This window comes from Pleurodeles waltl, chromosome 3_1 (assembly GCF_031143425.1).
Source record: "Pleurodeles waltl isolate 20211129_DDA chromosome 3_1, aPleWal1.hap1.20221129, whole genome shotgun sequence".
Classification (NCBI taxonomy): domain Eukaryota; kingdom Metazoa; phylum Chordata; class Amphibia; order Caudata; family Salamandridae; genus Pleurodeles; species Pleurodeles waltl.
The window spans coordinates 1,987,680,376-1,987,699,116 of NC_090440.1; the positions used below are offsets into that span (position 1 = coordinate 1,987,680,376).

Consider the following 18,741-nt stretch of genomic DNA (forward strand, 5'->3'; position numbering starts at 1 on the left):
GAGATGTACTGGTCTGCCAAACTGACCATCTGTACATTCATGGAATGATAACTCTTCCTGTTCCTGTACACCTGTTCACTCCTGTGGGGGGGGGACCAGAGCTACATGGGTCCCATCAATGGCACCTATGACGTTGGGGTTATGTCCAAGGGCATAGAAGTCACCTTTCACTGTAGCCAAATCTTCCACCTCAGGGAAAATTATGTATCTCCTTACATGTTTCAGCAAGGCAGACAACACTCTGGACAAGACGTTGGAAAACATAGGCTGGGACATCCCTGATGCCATGGCCACTGTTGTCTGAAATGACCCACTTGCAAGGAAATCGAGCACTGACAGCACCTCCACGTCAGGAGGGATTCCAGTGGGATGGCGGATTGGTGACATCAGGTCTGGCTCCAACTGGGTACACAGTTCCTGGATTGTGGCACGGTCAAACCTGTAGGTGACGATTACATGTCGCTCCTCCATTGTCAACAGGTCCACCAGCGGTCGGTACACCGGAGGATTCCGCCATCTTCTCAAATGTCCCAGCTGACGGCACCTAGGAAGGACAACAACGACGATCAAGTAAAATTTTTTCCAGGTATGTACCCACAGTTACACAGAAGACGACACCAAACACAAAACCCTTCCTGTATGTGTGTTGAGTGTAGGCCTAGCTATGTGTGACGCAGAAGTAAATGAAGCCATGTGGGTCCCTGAAATGGTGGCTGCCTGACCTCTAAACTGAGACAATGGGATTGTGGGGTAACTGCGTTGGCGTTGCACACCGTCGCAGTAGGCGGTCGTAGACCGCGGCGCAATGCTGCATTAGTTAACATAGGACCCTATGGGTCCCAGGAGCCAATGAACAGGTGTGCCGGCGGTAATGATATGCACCGCCGCGGACATGACCGCCATTTTCTATCTGTTCAATCACTAGATACCTGATCTTCGACAGGAGAGGACCTACACTGCAAGTGCTGCTGTGACCTCGGTCTGGAAGAGACAATGGCTGCTGCGTCTGGGGAAAGGGCCCCTGCCTTCACTGCTCAGGAGTTGGAGAAACTGGTAGACAAGGTCCTCCCCAGTACATGCTACTCTACGGTCCTCCAGACCAACAGGTTAGTACACAGGGAGCACGTTGTATGGGCTAAGCCTGGGTGGAGAGGGCTGGTTGTAAGAGGGAAGGGGGCAGCGTTCAGGGAACATTAATGCATGTGAATGAATGGGCCACATGGCTAGAGCAGGGAGGGGGGCCACTCACATCGACGGTGCAGTTGGTAATGACTTCTCGTCTTCCCTTGTGCATGTCATGTAGGTCAGCGCCCACCAGAAGAGGGACATTTGGCGTGCCATCGCCAAGGACGTCCAGACCCTGGGGGCCCACCAGAGACGGGGCACCCACTGCCGGAAAAGATGGGAGGACATTCGCCGCTGCAGCAAGAAGATGGCGGAGGCTCATTTGGGGATGGCCTCCCAACGTGGGAGGGGTGCCCGTCGCACCATGACCCCCCTGATGTTCCGGATCCTGGCGGTGGCCTACCCTGAGTTGGATGGGTACTTGAGGGCATCACAGCAGACAAAAGGGGGTGAGTACAACCTCATTCTGCAGACTTTGCGCGCAGTGTAGGGGTCTGGGTGGGGGAGGAGGCCTGTGGGTGTACCTAGGCCAGCCAGAAATACGTAGACTAGGCCCCTCTGTAATGCAGCCCATGTGGCACTCTACACCACCGCAGTAGAGTGCCAAGTACAGGTATAGATGTATCCATGTGTGCAGATGTCCACCATAGCCATGTTGGCCAGATCCCAGGAATTGCATCTGCAGAGGCCAGGAGCACGGCGTAGTGCAGGGGGCTGCTGTGTCTGTCTTGTCCGCCAACGGTAGCGGTATGCCATGCACTCAACCTGTTCTTCTTCTGTCTTCACCCCCCTTTTTGTGCTTTCCCTGTTCTTTTGTGCATCAGCATCATCAGGCGGAGGTACAGTGGCACCGGAGCACGAGGGAGCTGCATCCCACATGGCCCTGGAGGGCCACACCACGGACTCAGAATGCACCAGTGGGACGGAGGGCGAGGGGAGCTTCACGTCGGCCACCGGATCACCAAGCAGCGACACGGACTCGTCCGCCGATGGGAGCTCCCTTGTGGTGGCGGCACCATCTGAGCGCCCCACTTCTACAGGTACAGACGCCACCTCCCCTACCAGCACCGCCCTCCCAGCAGCCTCTCAGCGTTCGCCCCGTGCCGCTCACCCAGGAGGGTGGGCATCACCTTTGCCCCAGGCACCTCAGGCCCTGCCCCAGTCACCCCTGCTGCCCTCAGTGAGGAGGCCATTGACCTCCTCAGGTCCCTCACTGTTGGGCAGTCTACCATTGTGAATGCCATCCAGGGTGTAGAAAGAGAGTTAAAACACGGTAATGCATTCCTGAAGGGCATTCATTCTGGTCAGGCTGCCCTTCAGCGAACCCTGCAATCTCTGGCCTCAGCACTGATGGCAGCCATTGTCCCTGTGTCTAGCCTCCCCCCTTCAACCTCCTCCACCCAGACCCAATCCCCTGTACCCCAGCCCATCCCAAGCACACCTACAGACCAGCATGCCCACAAGTCAACATACAAGGGAAGCTCAAGCAAATATAGGCACCACACAACCCACAGGCACTCACGCAAGCATCACCCACATACAGACCCAGCAACATCCACTGCCTCCAATGTGTCCCCCTCCTCCTCTTCTCCCTCCTCCCTCCCAGTGTCGTCTACACTCTCACCTGCATGCACTACATCTACAGGCACCAGGACTCGCAACAGAACACCCAGCACCACATCCCGCTCACCTGCACTTACCACCTCCACTCCCATTTACACGTCCCCTGTGTCCTCTCCCAGTGTGTCTGTGATGCCCCCTCCCAAAGTACCCACACACCCAACATCCATCCACCTCACGACAGCCTCCAGTACCTGCACCTGCTCCCAAAACACCTAAAGTGACACCTCCTACAACCACCTCCTCTTCCTCCACTCCCAGGCCCCCTCAAACTACCCATCCAAGTGTTCGTCAGAAACTGTCCCTCTGTAAAGTTGACCTTTTGCCCCCCCCCCCTCCAATTCATCAGTCCCGTCGTAGCGCCTCAGCCAAAAAGCCTCCAATACCAGTGGTGCCTGTTCAAGGTGTGTGGAGTGCACCGGCCACCAGGGCAGGCAGTATGACCCAGAGATAAGGCACTGGCAGCCCACCCCCTGTAAAGGCTCTGAAATTGGAAAGTGGCCGACGGGACCCTGTGAAGACTCCTGGAGGCAAGACAACTCACAGGGGTCCCAAGGGGATTGCAGAGTCAGCTGTGACTCCTCCAAAGGTGGGGAAGGGCCAGAGGAAGTCTGCACAGCCTGTTGTGAGCATCACGGCGGAGAAGGGCGGCATCCTTCCCGGCGGTCGAGATGCCACCACCAGCACCATCGTCACTGGTCCGGAGACCACCGCCAGAGTCATTGCCCAGGAGGGCCCAAGTATCGTCACTGGTCAGGAGACCACCGCCACCGCCGGAGTCATTGCCCAGGAGGGCCCAAGTATCGTCACTGGTCAGGAGACTACCGCCAGAGTCATTGCCCAGGAGGGCCCAAGTATTGTCACTGGTGAGGAGGCCACCGTCGGAGTCAGTGCCCAGGAGGGCCCAAGTATCATCACTGGTCAGGAGACCACCGCCACCGCCTGAGTCATTGCCCAGGAGGGCCCAAGTATCGTCACTGGTCAGGAGACCACCGCCAGAGTCATTGCCCAGGGGGGCCCAAGTATTGTCACTGGTCAGGAGACCACAGCCACCGCCGGAGTCAGTGCCCAGGAGGGCCCAAGTATCGTCACTGGTCAGGAGACCACCGCCAGAGTCATTTCCCAGCAGGGCCCAAGTATCGTCACTGGTCAGGAGACCACCGCCACCGCCTGAGTCAGTGCCCAGGAGGGCCCAAGTATCGTCACTGGTCAGGAGACCACCGCCAGAGTCATTGCCCAGGAGGGCCCAAGTATTGTCACTGGTCAGGAGACCACAGCCACCGCCGGAGTCAGTGCCCAGGAGGGCCCAAGTATCGTCACTGGTCAGGAGACCACTGCCAGAGTCATTGCCCAGGAGGGCCCAAGTATCGTCACTGGTCAGGAGGCCACCGCCGGAGTCATTGCCCAGGAGGGCCCAAGTATCGTCACTGGTCAGGAGACCACCGCCACCGCCGGAGTCAATGCCCAGGAGGGCCCCGGCTGCCACAACCCCGCTGGGCTATGAGGGAACGTCATGCCACACACCAATGCCCAGTCCAGAGAACGTCATGCCACACACCAATGCCCAGTCCAGGGAACGTCATGCCACACACCAATGCCCGTTACAGAACCACCATGGCAAAGTACAGCTGAACAGTCCTGAACCGCCATGACAATGCACAGCTGAACAGTCCAGAACCGCCATGGCAAAGCACCGCTGAACAGTCCAGAGACCGCCATGGCAAAGCACCGCTGAACAGTCCTGAACCGACATGGCAAAGCACCACTGAACAGTCCAGAACCACCATGGCAAAGCACCGCTGAACAGTCCAGAGACCGCCATGGCAAAGCACCGCTGAACACTCCAGAGACCGCCATGGCAAAGCACAGCTGAACAGTCCTGAACCGACATGGCAAAGCACCGCTGAACAGTCCAGAGACCGCCATGGCAAAGCACCGCTGAACAGTCCAGAGACCGCCATGGCAAAACACCGCTGAACAGTCCAGAGACCGCCATGGCAAAACACAGCTGAACAGTCCAGAGACCGCTATGGCAAAGCACCGCTGAACAGTCCTGAACCGACATGGCAAAGCATGGCTGAACAGTCCTGAACCGACATGGCAAAGCACGACTGAACAGTCCAGAGATCGCCATGGCAAAGCACAGCTGAACAGTCCAGAGACCGCCATGGCAAAGCACCCCTGAACAGTCCTGAACCGCCATGGCAAAGCACCGCTGAACAGGGCATGCACCAGGGAAGAATGAAAAGCATTGTTATCCCATGTGCAGCTGGGACAGTGACGGGACAGGAACTTTCACGGGGAGACTAATCCAGTCTGGGCACCAGTCCCCCTCCAGAGCCAGTGGAGGCTGTTATCTACTTGCGAAACTGGCTTTGCACTCCCCAGGATGGTACAGTGGGCAAACCACCCACTGTAGAGACTTGAGAGACTGTGGCTTTGCACTCCCCAGGATGGTACAGTGGGCAAGCCGCCCACTGTAGAGACTTGAAAGACTGTGGCTTTGCACTCCCCAGGATGGTACAGTGGGCAAGCCACCCACTGTAGAGACTTGAGAGACTGTGGCTTTGCACTCCCCAGGATGGTACAGTGGGCAAGCCACCCACTGTATAGACTTGAGAGACTGTGGCTTTGCACTCCCCAGGATGGTACAGTGGGCAAACCACCCACTGTAGAGACTTGAGAGACTGTGGCTTTGCACTCCCCAGGATGGTACAGTGGGCAAACCACCCACTGTAGAGACTTGTGAGACTGTGGCTTTGCACTCCCCAGGATGGTTCAGTGGGCAAACCACCCACTGTAGAGACTTGTGAGACTGTGGCTTTGCACTCCCCAGGATGGTTCAGTGGGCAAACCACCCACTGTATAGACTTGAGAGACTGTGACTTTGCACTCCCCAGGATACATCAATAGGCATGGAGCCATGTCGTGGATCTGGCTTTGCACTCATCCGGCTGAGGTGCCCCCCCTTCCCTTCCACTTTAGGTGCCTGTAGTATTTCTATCTGATGCCCCGGCAGTGTTCTCTCCGTTTGTGGACAGGTATCTAGTGTGGGGCTCGCCCATGCATTTTTGAACTAGTGGTGCACGGACATTGATATGTGCATATCTGCACTACTTCTCGTAATGTATATATTTCTGACTGATTTTATAATATATCTGTATATTTTTTAAACATGTGTATTGATACATTACAATGTTTGAACTGATTTTGTTTTGTCTTTGCATTCTTCTGGGGGGATTGTGGGTTGTTACTGTGATTTTTGTACATGCATTGGTGTGTGTGTTGTAATATGCGAGGGTGGGGGTGTTGCGTGTGTGTCCCCCTAACTTTTGCCTCCCCACCCCCCCTATGTCGTAGGTGCAGTACTCACTGTTGTCTTCGCCCGCGCCGGCGTTGGTCTTCGTAGATGAGTAGGAATACAAGGGCCGGTAGAATGTGTAATTCGGGCTCCATGGAGTCCTCGTTCCTCGTGGGATGTGTTGAGATGAGCGTTTTCCCATTGCAGTAACTGTTTCCACCGTGTTTTTATCCACGGTGAATCCGCCCTGGAAAAGGTGGCGGATTGGTAGGTTGTAATACTGTGGGCAGTACATTGTCTTCCGCCTGTCTGTTGGCGGTGACCGCCGCGCTGCTTGTCTGTACCGCCGTGGCAGGCAGTGTGTTAAAGTGGCTGTCTTTGTTGGCGGTTTCCGCCAGGGTCATAATTCCCTTTTTTTGTCCGCCGGCCTGTTTGCAGTATTGCCGCACCTTTAACACCGTCCGCCAGGGTTGTAATGACCCCCTAACAAAGGAGTCGATGCCCATGCGCAATATCACCAAGAGGAAGAGTCACTCAATCTCATGACTCTAAACACATCTTTGAAGAAAAGCAAGTTGCACCACTCTGAACTCAACACTAGATGGCAGAAGTATGCAGAGCATGTGTATCTATAGCCACACATGCAACCAAACACTTTTTTTCTTCTGGTAACAAGGCAAAAAATATAAATCATGTCCAGAAAGTGGAATGGATGCCAATCTATCATCCAAAAAAATTGAAGTCTGCAGCTAAAACTAGCTGTAAACAAGTCTGTGTTGTGTTCAGGATCAGCCTAGAAAAACAAAGGGCCTCATTATGAGTCTGGCGGTCCATGGACCACCAGACTCGCAGTGGTGATCGGACCGCCGCTGACAGGGGTGGTCCGATCGCCAAATTATGACTGTGGCGGAGTTGCTATGGTCCAACCGCCAGCACCACCAGGTTGCCGCCAGCCGACAGTGCCGGTGGTCTTAATCCGCCATGGCAGAGCAGCAACCGCCATGCAAAGGCTGGCAGAAACTGGATGTCGGGGGGCCCCTGCACTGCCCATGCACTTGGTATGGGCAGTGCAGGGGCCCCCATGGACAGCCCGTTGTGCTTTTCACTGCCTGAATTACGGGCAGTGAAAAGTCCGACGGGTGCTCTTTAACCCCATGCACTACAACATTGCCACCGGCTCCTAATCGAGCTTGCGGCAATGTTGTGGCCTGTTTCCTGCTGGGCCAATGGGCGGAAACGCTGTTTCTGCCCGCAGGCGGAAATGCTGTTGCCACTCGCTGGCCCAGCGGGAAACTCATAATAGGCCCAGGGGGGCAGTTTTCCAGCCCCTAGAGTCAAACTTGTGATTAGGGCCAAACTGCCAAATGGACTCCTTTGTCAGGCACAGTGGGATAGGCAGTCCTCCAAACTCATAAAATGAACAGGGTCTTTTTGCACTGACACAACGCAATTCACCACTTCATCATCTCCTGCTTTTATCTTTCTCAAATAGTTGGCCCTATAATGATCTGTTCAGCCAAATGTTTTCTATTAATGGTACACATTGTCAGATTGGGTATAAAACACAGACAGTGACTGGTGCTCCTTATGGCATGATTTCTACTCTCCTAGGTAATTTGCAAATCATCAAATTAATCAAAAGTCGCATTGCATGATCTCCCACATTTGTGAAATAGTTTTGGGGCATATTCACAATGAACTGGGGCAGCGGGGTGCTGCGCCAAAATTGGCAGTGCCACGCTTCATCAATTTTGGAACACAAGGATGTGCCATATTTACAAAATTAGGGTGCACCCTTGTGTTTCCCCTAGCGCTGGCGCTAAATTTAGCTGCCAATGCAGGCATCCTTGGACCATAGTGCAAGGATGTCTGTATTGATGAGTAGGACTGTTTACGTGCAGGAAGGTCTCCCTTCCTGCACATAAACAATCTACAATGGCGAGCTGACACTTCTATGTGTGCTGCATTCTGCAGCACATATAGATGTACCTAATCCTCATTATTTAATGACTATTTATGTGCAGGAAGGGACACCTTCCTGCATATAATCATTCATGGTGGTTTTGGTCTTTCTATGTGTGCTGCAGAATGTAGCATACATAGAAAATGCAAAAACGAGGAGCAATGAAAGCATTTCTCCTTGTTACGCCATGCTAACACCACCCTACAGATTTACATATTCTTGTAAATTTGGGGAGGTGTCAAAAGCAATGTGTGTTGTGGTGGAACGCCCACAGCAACACCCATTGCAGACGCTTCTGCTGTAGAAAACTGCATCAGGGGAGCAAATTTACAAGGCGACGTTAAGCCATGAAAAGTGGCTTAGTACCGCCTTGTAAATATGAGTAATGCACAGCGCCACCAGAGCGTCACAAAAAGTGGACTGGGGCAATGCAGCCAAGTCACTGCTTTTCCTCACCCTGCAATAATGAAGCATGCCATGGGCATTACTGGCGGTGAACCCACGTAATAGCCACGTCATTTGTCACATTCCCAGATTAATGAGATTTTGTAAACTTGGGAATGCATCAAAAGCCTCCGCCTCCCCAGGAGAGGCGTAATGGAGGCGCAACAAGGAGAAATACCTTCATTTCTCCTTGATTTTCCTTTTTCTATGTGTGCTGCATTCGGAAGCACACATTGGGCCTTATTTACAACAAACTGGTGCATCAATCGCGATGCACCAGTTTGCTTGTGCCACTTAACAACACCATGGTATTTGCAATACAGTGCTACCATGACACTCGTTAGCACAGCTGCGTCAGAATTTCTGATGCAGCTTTGGTGCTTTGCTTGACTAGCATCAAAAAGTTTGACACTAATCCAGCAAAGCTTGGGGAAGCCCATTTAAAACAGTCTAGCGTCATTTTAGCACCTGCCCTGAGCAGACATTAAAAAATTACTCTAGAATGACAAAATGAAATCTTGTAGATTTCACTGCGCAATTCCTGCGGTCCTCCTAGATGGGGAACATTTCCCTTGCATACATTATACCTGGTGCAGGTATAATGTGGCGCAAGGGTTTACAAACTGGCGCAATGATACAACTGCACTAGTTTGTAAATATAGCGTGGGTTGGGGGACTGTTCTGCACCGCCGTATCATAAAAATAAATGACTGTACCGCGGCACAAGGGGCTTGTAAATGAGCCTCATAGAAAGAGGAAAACGCCTCTTGTGACTGGTTTTGTGCAGGAAGGTATCCCTTCCTGCACAAATACAATTATCCCTGCAACACAAACACCCTTGCACCGTGGTGCAAGGGTGCCTGCATTGGTGCATGGCAGCCCATTGTGCGCCTGTGCTAGGGAAAAGGACAGTAATGCTCTGTATCTCGTAGATACAGCACATTCCTATCCTTTTTTTTTTTACGCAGGGCACCCAGAACCCTTGCGGCGCTGCCCTGCACCAAAACCTCGTAAATGAGGCCCAATATCTTTTTAGATATGCAACTGTCCTGCTCTCCCGCTCATGTGACACAGCACAACAACTTTGGAATGAGTTTTTTGTAAATTACCCCTTCCTCTTTTAAGTCGTAATGATGAGAGCCACAGATGAAAGCCCCATTATGGAGATTACTTCTGTCACTTAGGGGTGCAGTTCCCACTCATGATCTTCTAGTAAGAGGTGACTGACAACGTCCCTCTCACTCTGAGTAAGCTTGCCAGATGGGCTGCCATTGGGATTTTTCCCCATTGCTGCACACACTTTCGCAGGTGGTACACAAGTGACAACCTCAAACCCCCCTGCCTGTTGATGTAATGGACAGTGCTAATGTTGTCCAACAGGTTTGGGATCGTTTTATCTGAGATAGGTGGGATAAATGTCTTTTCTGCAGCTCCAACACCTTTATGTGCAGATGCTAATCTGACATGGATCAAATAGTCTACACAACCATGCCGCTCTAATAGATGTCTCTGCCCAATAAGGACGTTTGTGACCATAGTAGCATGCACCTATGGAGAGCTGAACGAACCACCCACCTCTAGACTGGAGAATTTTATCCACTAATGCAGGTCTGGGTAAACTGACTTGAATAGCTGCACTTGAGTTAAGAGGATCCATTAATGTTGGAGCCACTGCTGAACAAGCACCACTGGAGGGCCCTCGTCACCTGGCCTACACAATTGAAAGAATGCAGCCAAGAGGCTGAACAAACATAAGACCAATAGGATTGGTAGGACCTATATAGACACTTAGGTGAAAACTGGGAATCATTTTGCCAATATCTATGATCTTCTAGGGAGAAGAAAGATCTTGTGGCGTCTTGTCTAGAACTGCACCTCCTGCATTGGAGTGAAGTGGGGCTTTTGGACATTGGAGGTGAAGCCCAAGTGTGAATAAAGGCTTTTTTTCAGATCCCCCTCCTCTCCCACACCTTTTGCCCCATTTGACTACTAGGCACTGGTGAACTGATGCTGAAATGCCCTGAACCCTGCTAATCAGGTCTCAGTGCATGTGTTCTGACCCTTAAAAAGGTACCTATTTAATTTGAGAATCCGTAATTGACATAACTTGACATAGCACATGGTACCAGGGGAACCTGAGGCCTGGAAGGTATAGTGTCTCTCGTGGATTCCAACACTAGTTGTGCCACTCGTGATGCCACCCCGAGTATGACAAGGCAAAATAATGACTCCCAGCCTTCCACAACTGACTGGCACAGCAGTTTTTAACTGCTAATTCGACTTTGCCATTTCAAGCAATGGCAACGCCCAAGCCTTCTTTTTTAAATATTGGTAAGTCACCCCTACAGTAGGCCTACTGAGTCCTAAAGGCTGGACCTGTAGTTTCATATTTTAAGGTCCGAAAAGTAAAAACGAACATTTTCCTTTTTACTAACATTTTCATTTTTACTGCTGAAAGACTAGTAGCCCAAGTGGTGAGTGCAGAGTCAGAGGCTGACATATTAACCTTGATAAATTCTTAATGGGATTACTAAAGTTGGTATGTCAAGCTATCCACAGAATCAGTGCATTCAATATAGTTTAATGGTCATACTAAATTTAGGGGCATATGTATCTCTGTTTTACGTAATACGGCAAGACACCTTGCTGAGCTGCATGAAAGGGAGAGGATAGGAATGCACAGGGCTGAGCAAATTATGCAGTAAGAAAAGACATTAGGCAGCATAATGCAGCACATTTTGTAATAGCATTAGTTCATTATGGTGTAATTTTTCAGCTTGGTGACATTCTCTGGCTATGGGTTGCACCTCATTAGTACCAGTTTAATTAATATAGCAATAAGCAACAGAAAAAATGACCAATCCAGCTTTGCAAAGGCCTTCCACTGTGCAGCAACTTGTGTTTGTTGTATTATAGTAACTTTTGAGTTCGAATTTTTTGTTGTTGTTAAATCTTTCGATTATGTTGCACATGATGGATTATGTGGCAAATGCAGCAAATCTATAATTATGTGAAAATTAATGCAGCTGTACAATCACATAATTCCATTGGCCCTGTTTACCACTTATGGTGAATATGGGAATGCACCAAAATCCATGGATGGACGCGTGGGAACACCCACGCTCCACACATGGAATGCTTCCCTGAGACAGAGTAGCTCAAGGCTACAACTTGTGCTGCCTTGCATTATTCCATATTTACCAAGCACACCAGGGCCACGCAAGGTAACCCTGTGTGGGTTGGTAAATTTCACTTAGGTTTTGCACACCCCTTTGGTTACCTTGCATGGCGCTTGGGGGACACAAAATTTTGATAAATATGCCCCCCCCGGTCACTAGTGGGTAAAGTGCAACTTTAGTAAATTGCCACGTTGTCGCCCAAAGTTTTCTGTTGACAGTTGCACCAAAGGACTGCCCTCAAGACAGCCTTCTGGCCTCCTCAAGAAAAGTGTGAACAACTCCCAGGAAACCCTGCAAAGAGCCTACCCGTGGCCTGGCAGGAAAGGACACACTGGGGGGCATATTTGTGAGCGGCTTGCGACATGCCTGCACCACAAGAGGTGGTACATGCATAGCGCAAAGCGCTAAGTCATATTTTTTAAGCCACACAAAGCCACTGTGTGTGGCTTTGTAAGGTTTAACAAATATGGGGCTGCATGTATCAAGCGTTTTTGCATTCGCAAATGGTGCGAACGGCCGTTTGCGAATGCAAAAATGACTTTCATTATGTATGAAAGGCTTTCGCTATGCAATTTTAAGGAATCGCTAAAATAGCGATTCCTTAAAATTGCGAGCTCGTTTAGAGAATCGCAAATTGTGATTCTCTAAATAAGAAATCGCAAATACAAAATCCTTATTTGCGATTTTTTAAGCACATGTATCAAGCTTTTCCTTAATGTGATTGGGCATTAAGGAATCGCAATTACCACCAAGCAAAACCTGGTGGTAACCATGTACAAAATTTAAAAATGCATTAAAAATGCATTTTTTAAATTGACATGTAACGCACACATGCCCCTTTAGCATGTGTGCACAGTACATGTCTTTAAAAAAGGTTTTAGGGTGCAGCAGAGGGGGCCTTAGGCCCCCCGCACCCTGGGATTTGCATTTCCCAAATTGTGAATTCCAGTTAGGAATTCGTAATTTGGGAAATGCAAAAAATTGACAAATATGGGCCTAGGTGCGAATGGGATCTGTATCGCAAATTGCGATTCGGTAATAGCACTTGCGATTTTTAAGAAATCGCTATAACACATTCGCAAATATGATACATACCATTTTTCGACTCAGAAATAGCGATTTCTTAAAAATCGCTATTACCGAATCGGAAAGTGGATTCTTCATACATCTGGCCCATGGAGTATAGCACGGAAGTGCAAATCGAGGCATTGTCTTACTCTTCTCAAGGGAGGCGTTCCATGGCCATTGTGGGGGTGTTCTCACACAACTCCCATGGTTTTCAACACCTTTCCAGATTTACCAAACCTGGTAAACCTGGGAATGTTCCAAAAAGATATGCCTTCCCAGGAGAGGCATAACAAGAAGAAATATCTTTATTTCTTTTAGCTTTTTTCCTAATTCTTTGTGTGCTTCATTTGGTAGCACACACAGAAAGAGAGAAAAGTCTTCGTGCAGGTAGGTAACGCAGGCACCATTGAACCATGGTGCAAGGATGCCTGAGTTGGTGCTAGCCTGCCAAAATGACGTCAGCGCAGAAGGAAAGGACAGGAATGCACCGTAGTAGATAAATGTAGTGCATTCTTGTCCTTTGCCTGTGATGCAAGGCAATGCAGCAAGGTGACTTGCGGCACTGCGCCACAAATTCCATAATTATGGGCCTGGTTATGAGCCCAAAAGGCAAGCTTCAAAGGGGATGCAACCTTTGAAGTTTAAATGGCAAGCAAACACAAACAGGCGTTGTTTAGGTGGATCGGAGGGATTCAGCGACATCATGGGAAAAACTCAGGCCCATCTTTATACATTTTTAGCGCCGCATTCGCGTTGTTTTTTTACTCAAAATCGGCGCAAACTTACAAAATACAATTGTATTTTGTTAGTCTGCACTGCTTTTTCGTAAAAAAATGTCGCAAATATGGAGCCAAAAAAGTATAAATAAGTCCCTCAGACCGGTTTTCCTGTGGACGTGTTGCTCAGAGTTAGCTACACCCATGGGGTAGACTACAAGCTCCACAAGTAGAGAGAGGGATTCTGCCATTTTGTGACTAGACTGAACACGTCATTGTGGGATGGCTATAACACAGGAAGATGTGATCAGGTAGTTGCGGACCCCACTAGCTAATAACTGACATCTACCCTGAGGGCACTTTCTGGCCATAAGAGTGGCATCCGTGGCCACCAGACTTCAGTTGACATCTTTATTGGAGGAAGGACTGAGGAAGAACGGCCCTGCTGACCTTGCAAATGGGTGGATTGAAGATTAAACTTCACCTGCTGCTCCCTAGGCTAGTGAAGAGGAGAGAGGACTGTGTCTGTCTCAAGGAGTATCCGACCCCAAGCACCCAGTCAGTTAGCTCACTTCCTATTGCAGGACCAGGGCCACAAAAGGTGAGGAAGCATGCCTTCCACAGTGGTAGCTGAGATCTCTGGAAGTCACTCTTTTCCGAATGGCAGCCTTAGAAACAGAGACCCATTGCTCAAGAAGTTGCATCTGATTATGACAGACCGGGGAGAGACAACAGAGTGCAGTTTCATCACCCAGAGGGAAAGCTATCATCAAAAGAAGAGAATTACTAGTTTTGTTGTAGCCAGCGAATGGAAGACCAGTGGCAAACAGTTCAATGCTGGACTTCATCTGGACTTCGAGTGATGTCAGCCCATGTGGCCAAAGTTGCCCCACTGTGTTGTAGCCTCAGGAAGACACCGATCAACTCAAACATTGAATACAGCATCCTGAGCATCTTCAGAAGCCTGTATCTCTTGCATCAGGACCATGACACTGGAATCTATGGCAAGCTGCCACTGATGCTGAAACTGGACTGGAGACAGTTTTCTTGTTGAGGTAACTGTCCTCTCTGACCTGGTTGGTCCCCCAGACTCGCCCCCCTTCCGGATTTGATCACCCAAAGTAATCCGTGAGTGACTGCACTAACCTTGGATGCAAGATTTCTTGAAAAGTTTGTGGAATTTGCCAATGTTTGTTTGTATTTGACTAAAAAGTTGTGATTTACAGGTTTCTTAAGTATTTGTATCTCTGGAACATTCCAGTGGATCTTGTTTGTTTTAGTGTCTAATCCTTGAACATGTGGAGGGCTTGACTCCTGTTTTTGCTAAGACAGGAGTCATGTCAATAGAGGTTGGGCTTCAAAAAAAATGGCGCAAATCCGGTTTGAGGCCTGAATTTTGCCTCAGACCTGACTTGCACCGTTTTTGGACGCACAACCCCCATTTTCCCATACTCCGGCGCTGCCTGGTGCGAGTCATTTTTTTTTACGCACACCAATCCGCAGCGCCGGCTAACGTCATTCCATTAATAAGGCGCCCGCATGGCGCGTTGGAATGGCGTTAGCCGGCGCTAAAATTTTTGACGCACAACTGCGTTGGCGCAGTTGTGCGTCAAAAAGTATAAATATGGTCCTGAGTTTATTAGACAGTGAGGATTCACAACCACACCATGTAATAAACCACGGGGCATATTTACAAGCCCCTAGTGCCACCGAAGCGTCACTTTTTGTGACAACCCTGTGGCGCTGTGCACTGCACCATATTTACAAGGCGGTGATAAGCTACTTTTTGTGGCTTAATGCCACTTTGTAATTATGGGCCCCTCCGACGCAGTTTCTGTGGCTGAGGGGCGTGCAATGGGTGCTGCTGTTGGCGTTCCACCGCAACACCCATTGCTTTTGACACTGCCCCAGATTTACAATGAATCATAAATCTGGCCCAGCCCCAAAAACTAACACCACCCCACAGGTGGCGTTAGCATGGCGCAACAAGGAGAAATACTTTTATTACTCCTCGTTTATGCGTTTTCTATGTGTGCTGCATTCTGCAGTACACATAGAAAGAGCAAAACAGCATGAATGATTGTTTATGTGCAGGAAGCCAGCACACATTGTAAAACATTTCTCCTCGTTAGAGCTGCTCTGGGGAGGCGTACGCTTTAGTGCTGCCCCAGATTTAAGCAATGTTGTGAATCAGGGGCAGTGTCAAAATCCATGGGTGTTGAGTAGGAACACCTATAGCAACTCCCATGGCACGTGTCCCGACGCAGTGTGAGGCAACGCAGAGACTTGCAGGGTGGCTTTGAATGGCCTTGTAGATATGGCTCTGAACTATGCATCACTGGAGCGTCCAAAAAGGTGACTGTAAATAAGCCCTTTAGACTGCAGGAAACGTCAGGAGTCCCTCCACATGAAATATGCCAGGAACACTGTCCAACAAAAACACCAACCTGAATGGTGACTTCTGGCTGCTCAAGATCAGTTGAAACCTATGCTGTGCCCCACAAGGCAAAGAGCTCCTGACACTTGTTTCCATTCTTTGGGCCATCTAACTTCCCACTATGCTGACCTTCATCCTTCTTTCCTTTCCAACTCTGTATATCCTCTTAGCACCACAGATGAGTTGTATAGTTCATTTGCAAGTCTGGAACAGCCAGGGGCTTTAGCAAAACACAAAAAGACATCAGCCTCATTGAAGTGGATGGACTGTGCACTGTACTGGAGGTCAAATTATTGAGAATTGTGTTGGAAATTCTTGCCTCAAGCGGAATGTCATATGTATGTTGGGCACTGTGGTTAAAGATCCTTGTTTGAAATGTATGTTCTGCATTTTATAAATATAATTAAAATTAATTAAACTACAATTGTACATGTTTATAGCTCTTAACATATTTGTGGTAAATTACGTCATATGCACAGCAAATTAGAGACTTTCTATGACATAACACCATAAACAAAATAGGCTAGAACATTTATCATTCATATTTTAACAATTGTAGAACACTTACTAGTTAGGATCTGCCCCAAATTCTAACAGCACATCAACTAACTTAGAAAGACCTAGCAGTGCAGCAGTGAAAAGAGCTGTTTGTCCTAAAGAATTTACTGTATCAGGACATGCACCTGGAAAGAAAAATAACAATAATGATACACATTATCAACTTGAAGAAACATAAAACACATTGAAGAAAGTAACACATTAAAATCTTTGAAGCAATGGGAGTTATGTAGACTGATACATTGCATAGATGGAGAGTGCTTGAGGGTCGGAGGAGTCGACGAGAGACACAGTTAGTACAAAAGTACGATTCTATTACAGAAATAAGGCCCTGATTTATACTTTTTGACACAAACCTGCGTTGGCCGAGGTTTGCGTCATAAAGTATACAGCCAGCTAGCGACATTCCTGGACCCAAGACTGGCGTCATATTTAAGCTATGACGCTAGCCGTAGGTAGGCCCAGTTAACTTCGAAATTACTGACGCTAACCGGGTGGGGGAGGCATAGGGGAAACTAGAGGTTATGCGTGAAAGAACAGCGCTAGTCAGGTTAGAGTAAAAAAACATGACTCTACCCTGATTAGTGTCGTTATTCCTTTGCACAACCCCCATGGACATGACTCCTGTCTAAGTAAAGACATAAGACATGCCCCCCAGCCCCCTGGGCATAGCCATTGGGCACAGTGCCATGTAGGGGGGGCCCAAGTTTGACCCCCCCATGGCACTTTGCAAAAAAAAAAAAATACAAATACATACCTGGACTTACCTGGGATGGGTTCCTTCATCCTTAGGTGTCCTCCAGGTGTGGGTGGGGGTGTCCGTGGGGGCAGGGAAGGGCACCTGTGGACTGTTTCCATGGTCTCTGACCATGGAAAAGGCCCACAGGTCCCCTAACGCCTGCCCTGACCAAGGCATTAAATAATGGAGCTAAGCAGGCTTAGCGCCATTATATAAGGCCCTTCTCCTCCCGTGCGTGATTTTTCCACAGGAGGATAAATAAGGCGCTAGGGCCTTTGAGTAATTTTTTGCCTGGGAACGCCTACTTTGCATCTCATTGACGCAAGCTAGTCTTCCGCAGGCAAAAAATGACTTTAACTCCAAAGGTTTTGCGCTAAACATGTCTAGCGTCAAAATATAAATATGGAGTTAAGTTTGTGCCAGATTTGCTTAAATAAAGAAAATACGCAAATCCGGTGCAAACAGAGTATAAATATCCCCCAAAGAGTCTCTAATTTACAACTCAGCTAGAAGCAAAAAAAAATACAACCTAACATAACACAGCTGCCCAGTATTGAACTAAGGTATATCAAACCGGCCGAACAGGACCCAAGAAACGGTTGTGAGTTTATTACACAGTAAAGTCTCACAAACACACCATAAAATAAATCACATTTCCTCACATCAAGTCATATAGAAGAGCCGTTGCATGCTTAAGATGTTCCTCAAATAGCACTTGGGTTAACACCTTCACAGACCACTTTCTGTTGAATAAAGAAGTACAGAAAATGGACATCCAGAAGGGGTTTATAAACTCCCATCGTTTCTGGTGACCAAGAAGGAAAGTGAATAGATTCTCATGTCCTTTTCTTCTACAAGCACCAGTTCTATAGCCCTTTTGTTCAGCAGGGCAAGGATCTTGATCTCCAGAATCACGTTATGTGCTAGAGGGCACCCTCTGACAGAAGGAGGATGCTCCAGAGAGAGGGACAGAAAGAGAACAGTCTTTGCAGATCATCTGGATCATCTTGCGGTCTTTTGTGACTGTTTCCCAATTGGTTCATAAGAGGAAGACCACGCCCAAAGAACTATGGTAGTACAAGGGTGGTTCAGCAGGGACTGCTAAACTCTGGAGCAGCACCTGAATTTCCTGCTTAGTTGAAACCATTGCCTCACGGGTGAAGCCAGGTGCAGCAAGCAGGCTGCAGGCCTGTCATTCTTGGAGCAAGCTAAGGAGGGGGTAACACTTGCATAGTGCAAGAGCAAAGAAAACCGGCTCATAAATAGGCCCCTTAGTTATTCCTCATCCCAGGTGGTTTTAGGAAAGTTGGTAACATTTTAAAACCCTAGGGCATTGGTTCCCAACCTTTTAATTTCTGTGGACCCCCACTTTAAAATTAATGGAACCCAGGGACCCCCACTAAATCATCATTGGAATCCGGGGACCCTGCCTGAGCCATTAGTGGAAGCTGGGGACATAATTTGTCAATATTTGTTAATATTTTTGAACTTTCTAAGCTCTCGCGGACCCCCTGAGAAGGCCTTGCGGACCCCCAGGGGTCCCCGTACCACAGGTTGGGAACCACTGCCCTAAGGGCCTATTTAGGAGAAT

At 48.9% G+C, this 18,741-nt stretch overlaps 1 protein-coding gene across 1 annotated transcript in view; it reads right to left on the reverse strand.

Moving 5' to 3' along the window:
* Positions 1–16,792, reverse strand: part of TEX14 (testis expressed 14, intercellular bridge forming factor) — a 1,009,455-nt gene extending 992,663 nt beyond the window's left edge. The window contains exons 1-2 of the mRNA XM_069221587.1: positions 16,768–16,792; positions 16,422–16,536 (exon numbers count right to left, since the gene is read on the reverse strand). Of these exons, the coding sequence (XP_069077688.1) occupies positions 16,422–16,536; positions 16,768–16,792 (140 nt within the window). The remainder of the gene's footprint in view (positions 1–16,421; positions 16,537–16,767) is intronic.
* Positions 16,793–18,741: the final 1,949 nt, after the last annotated feature.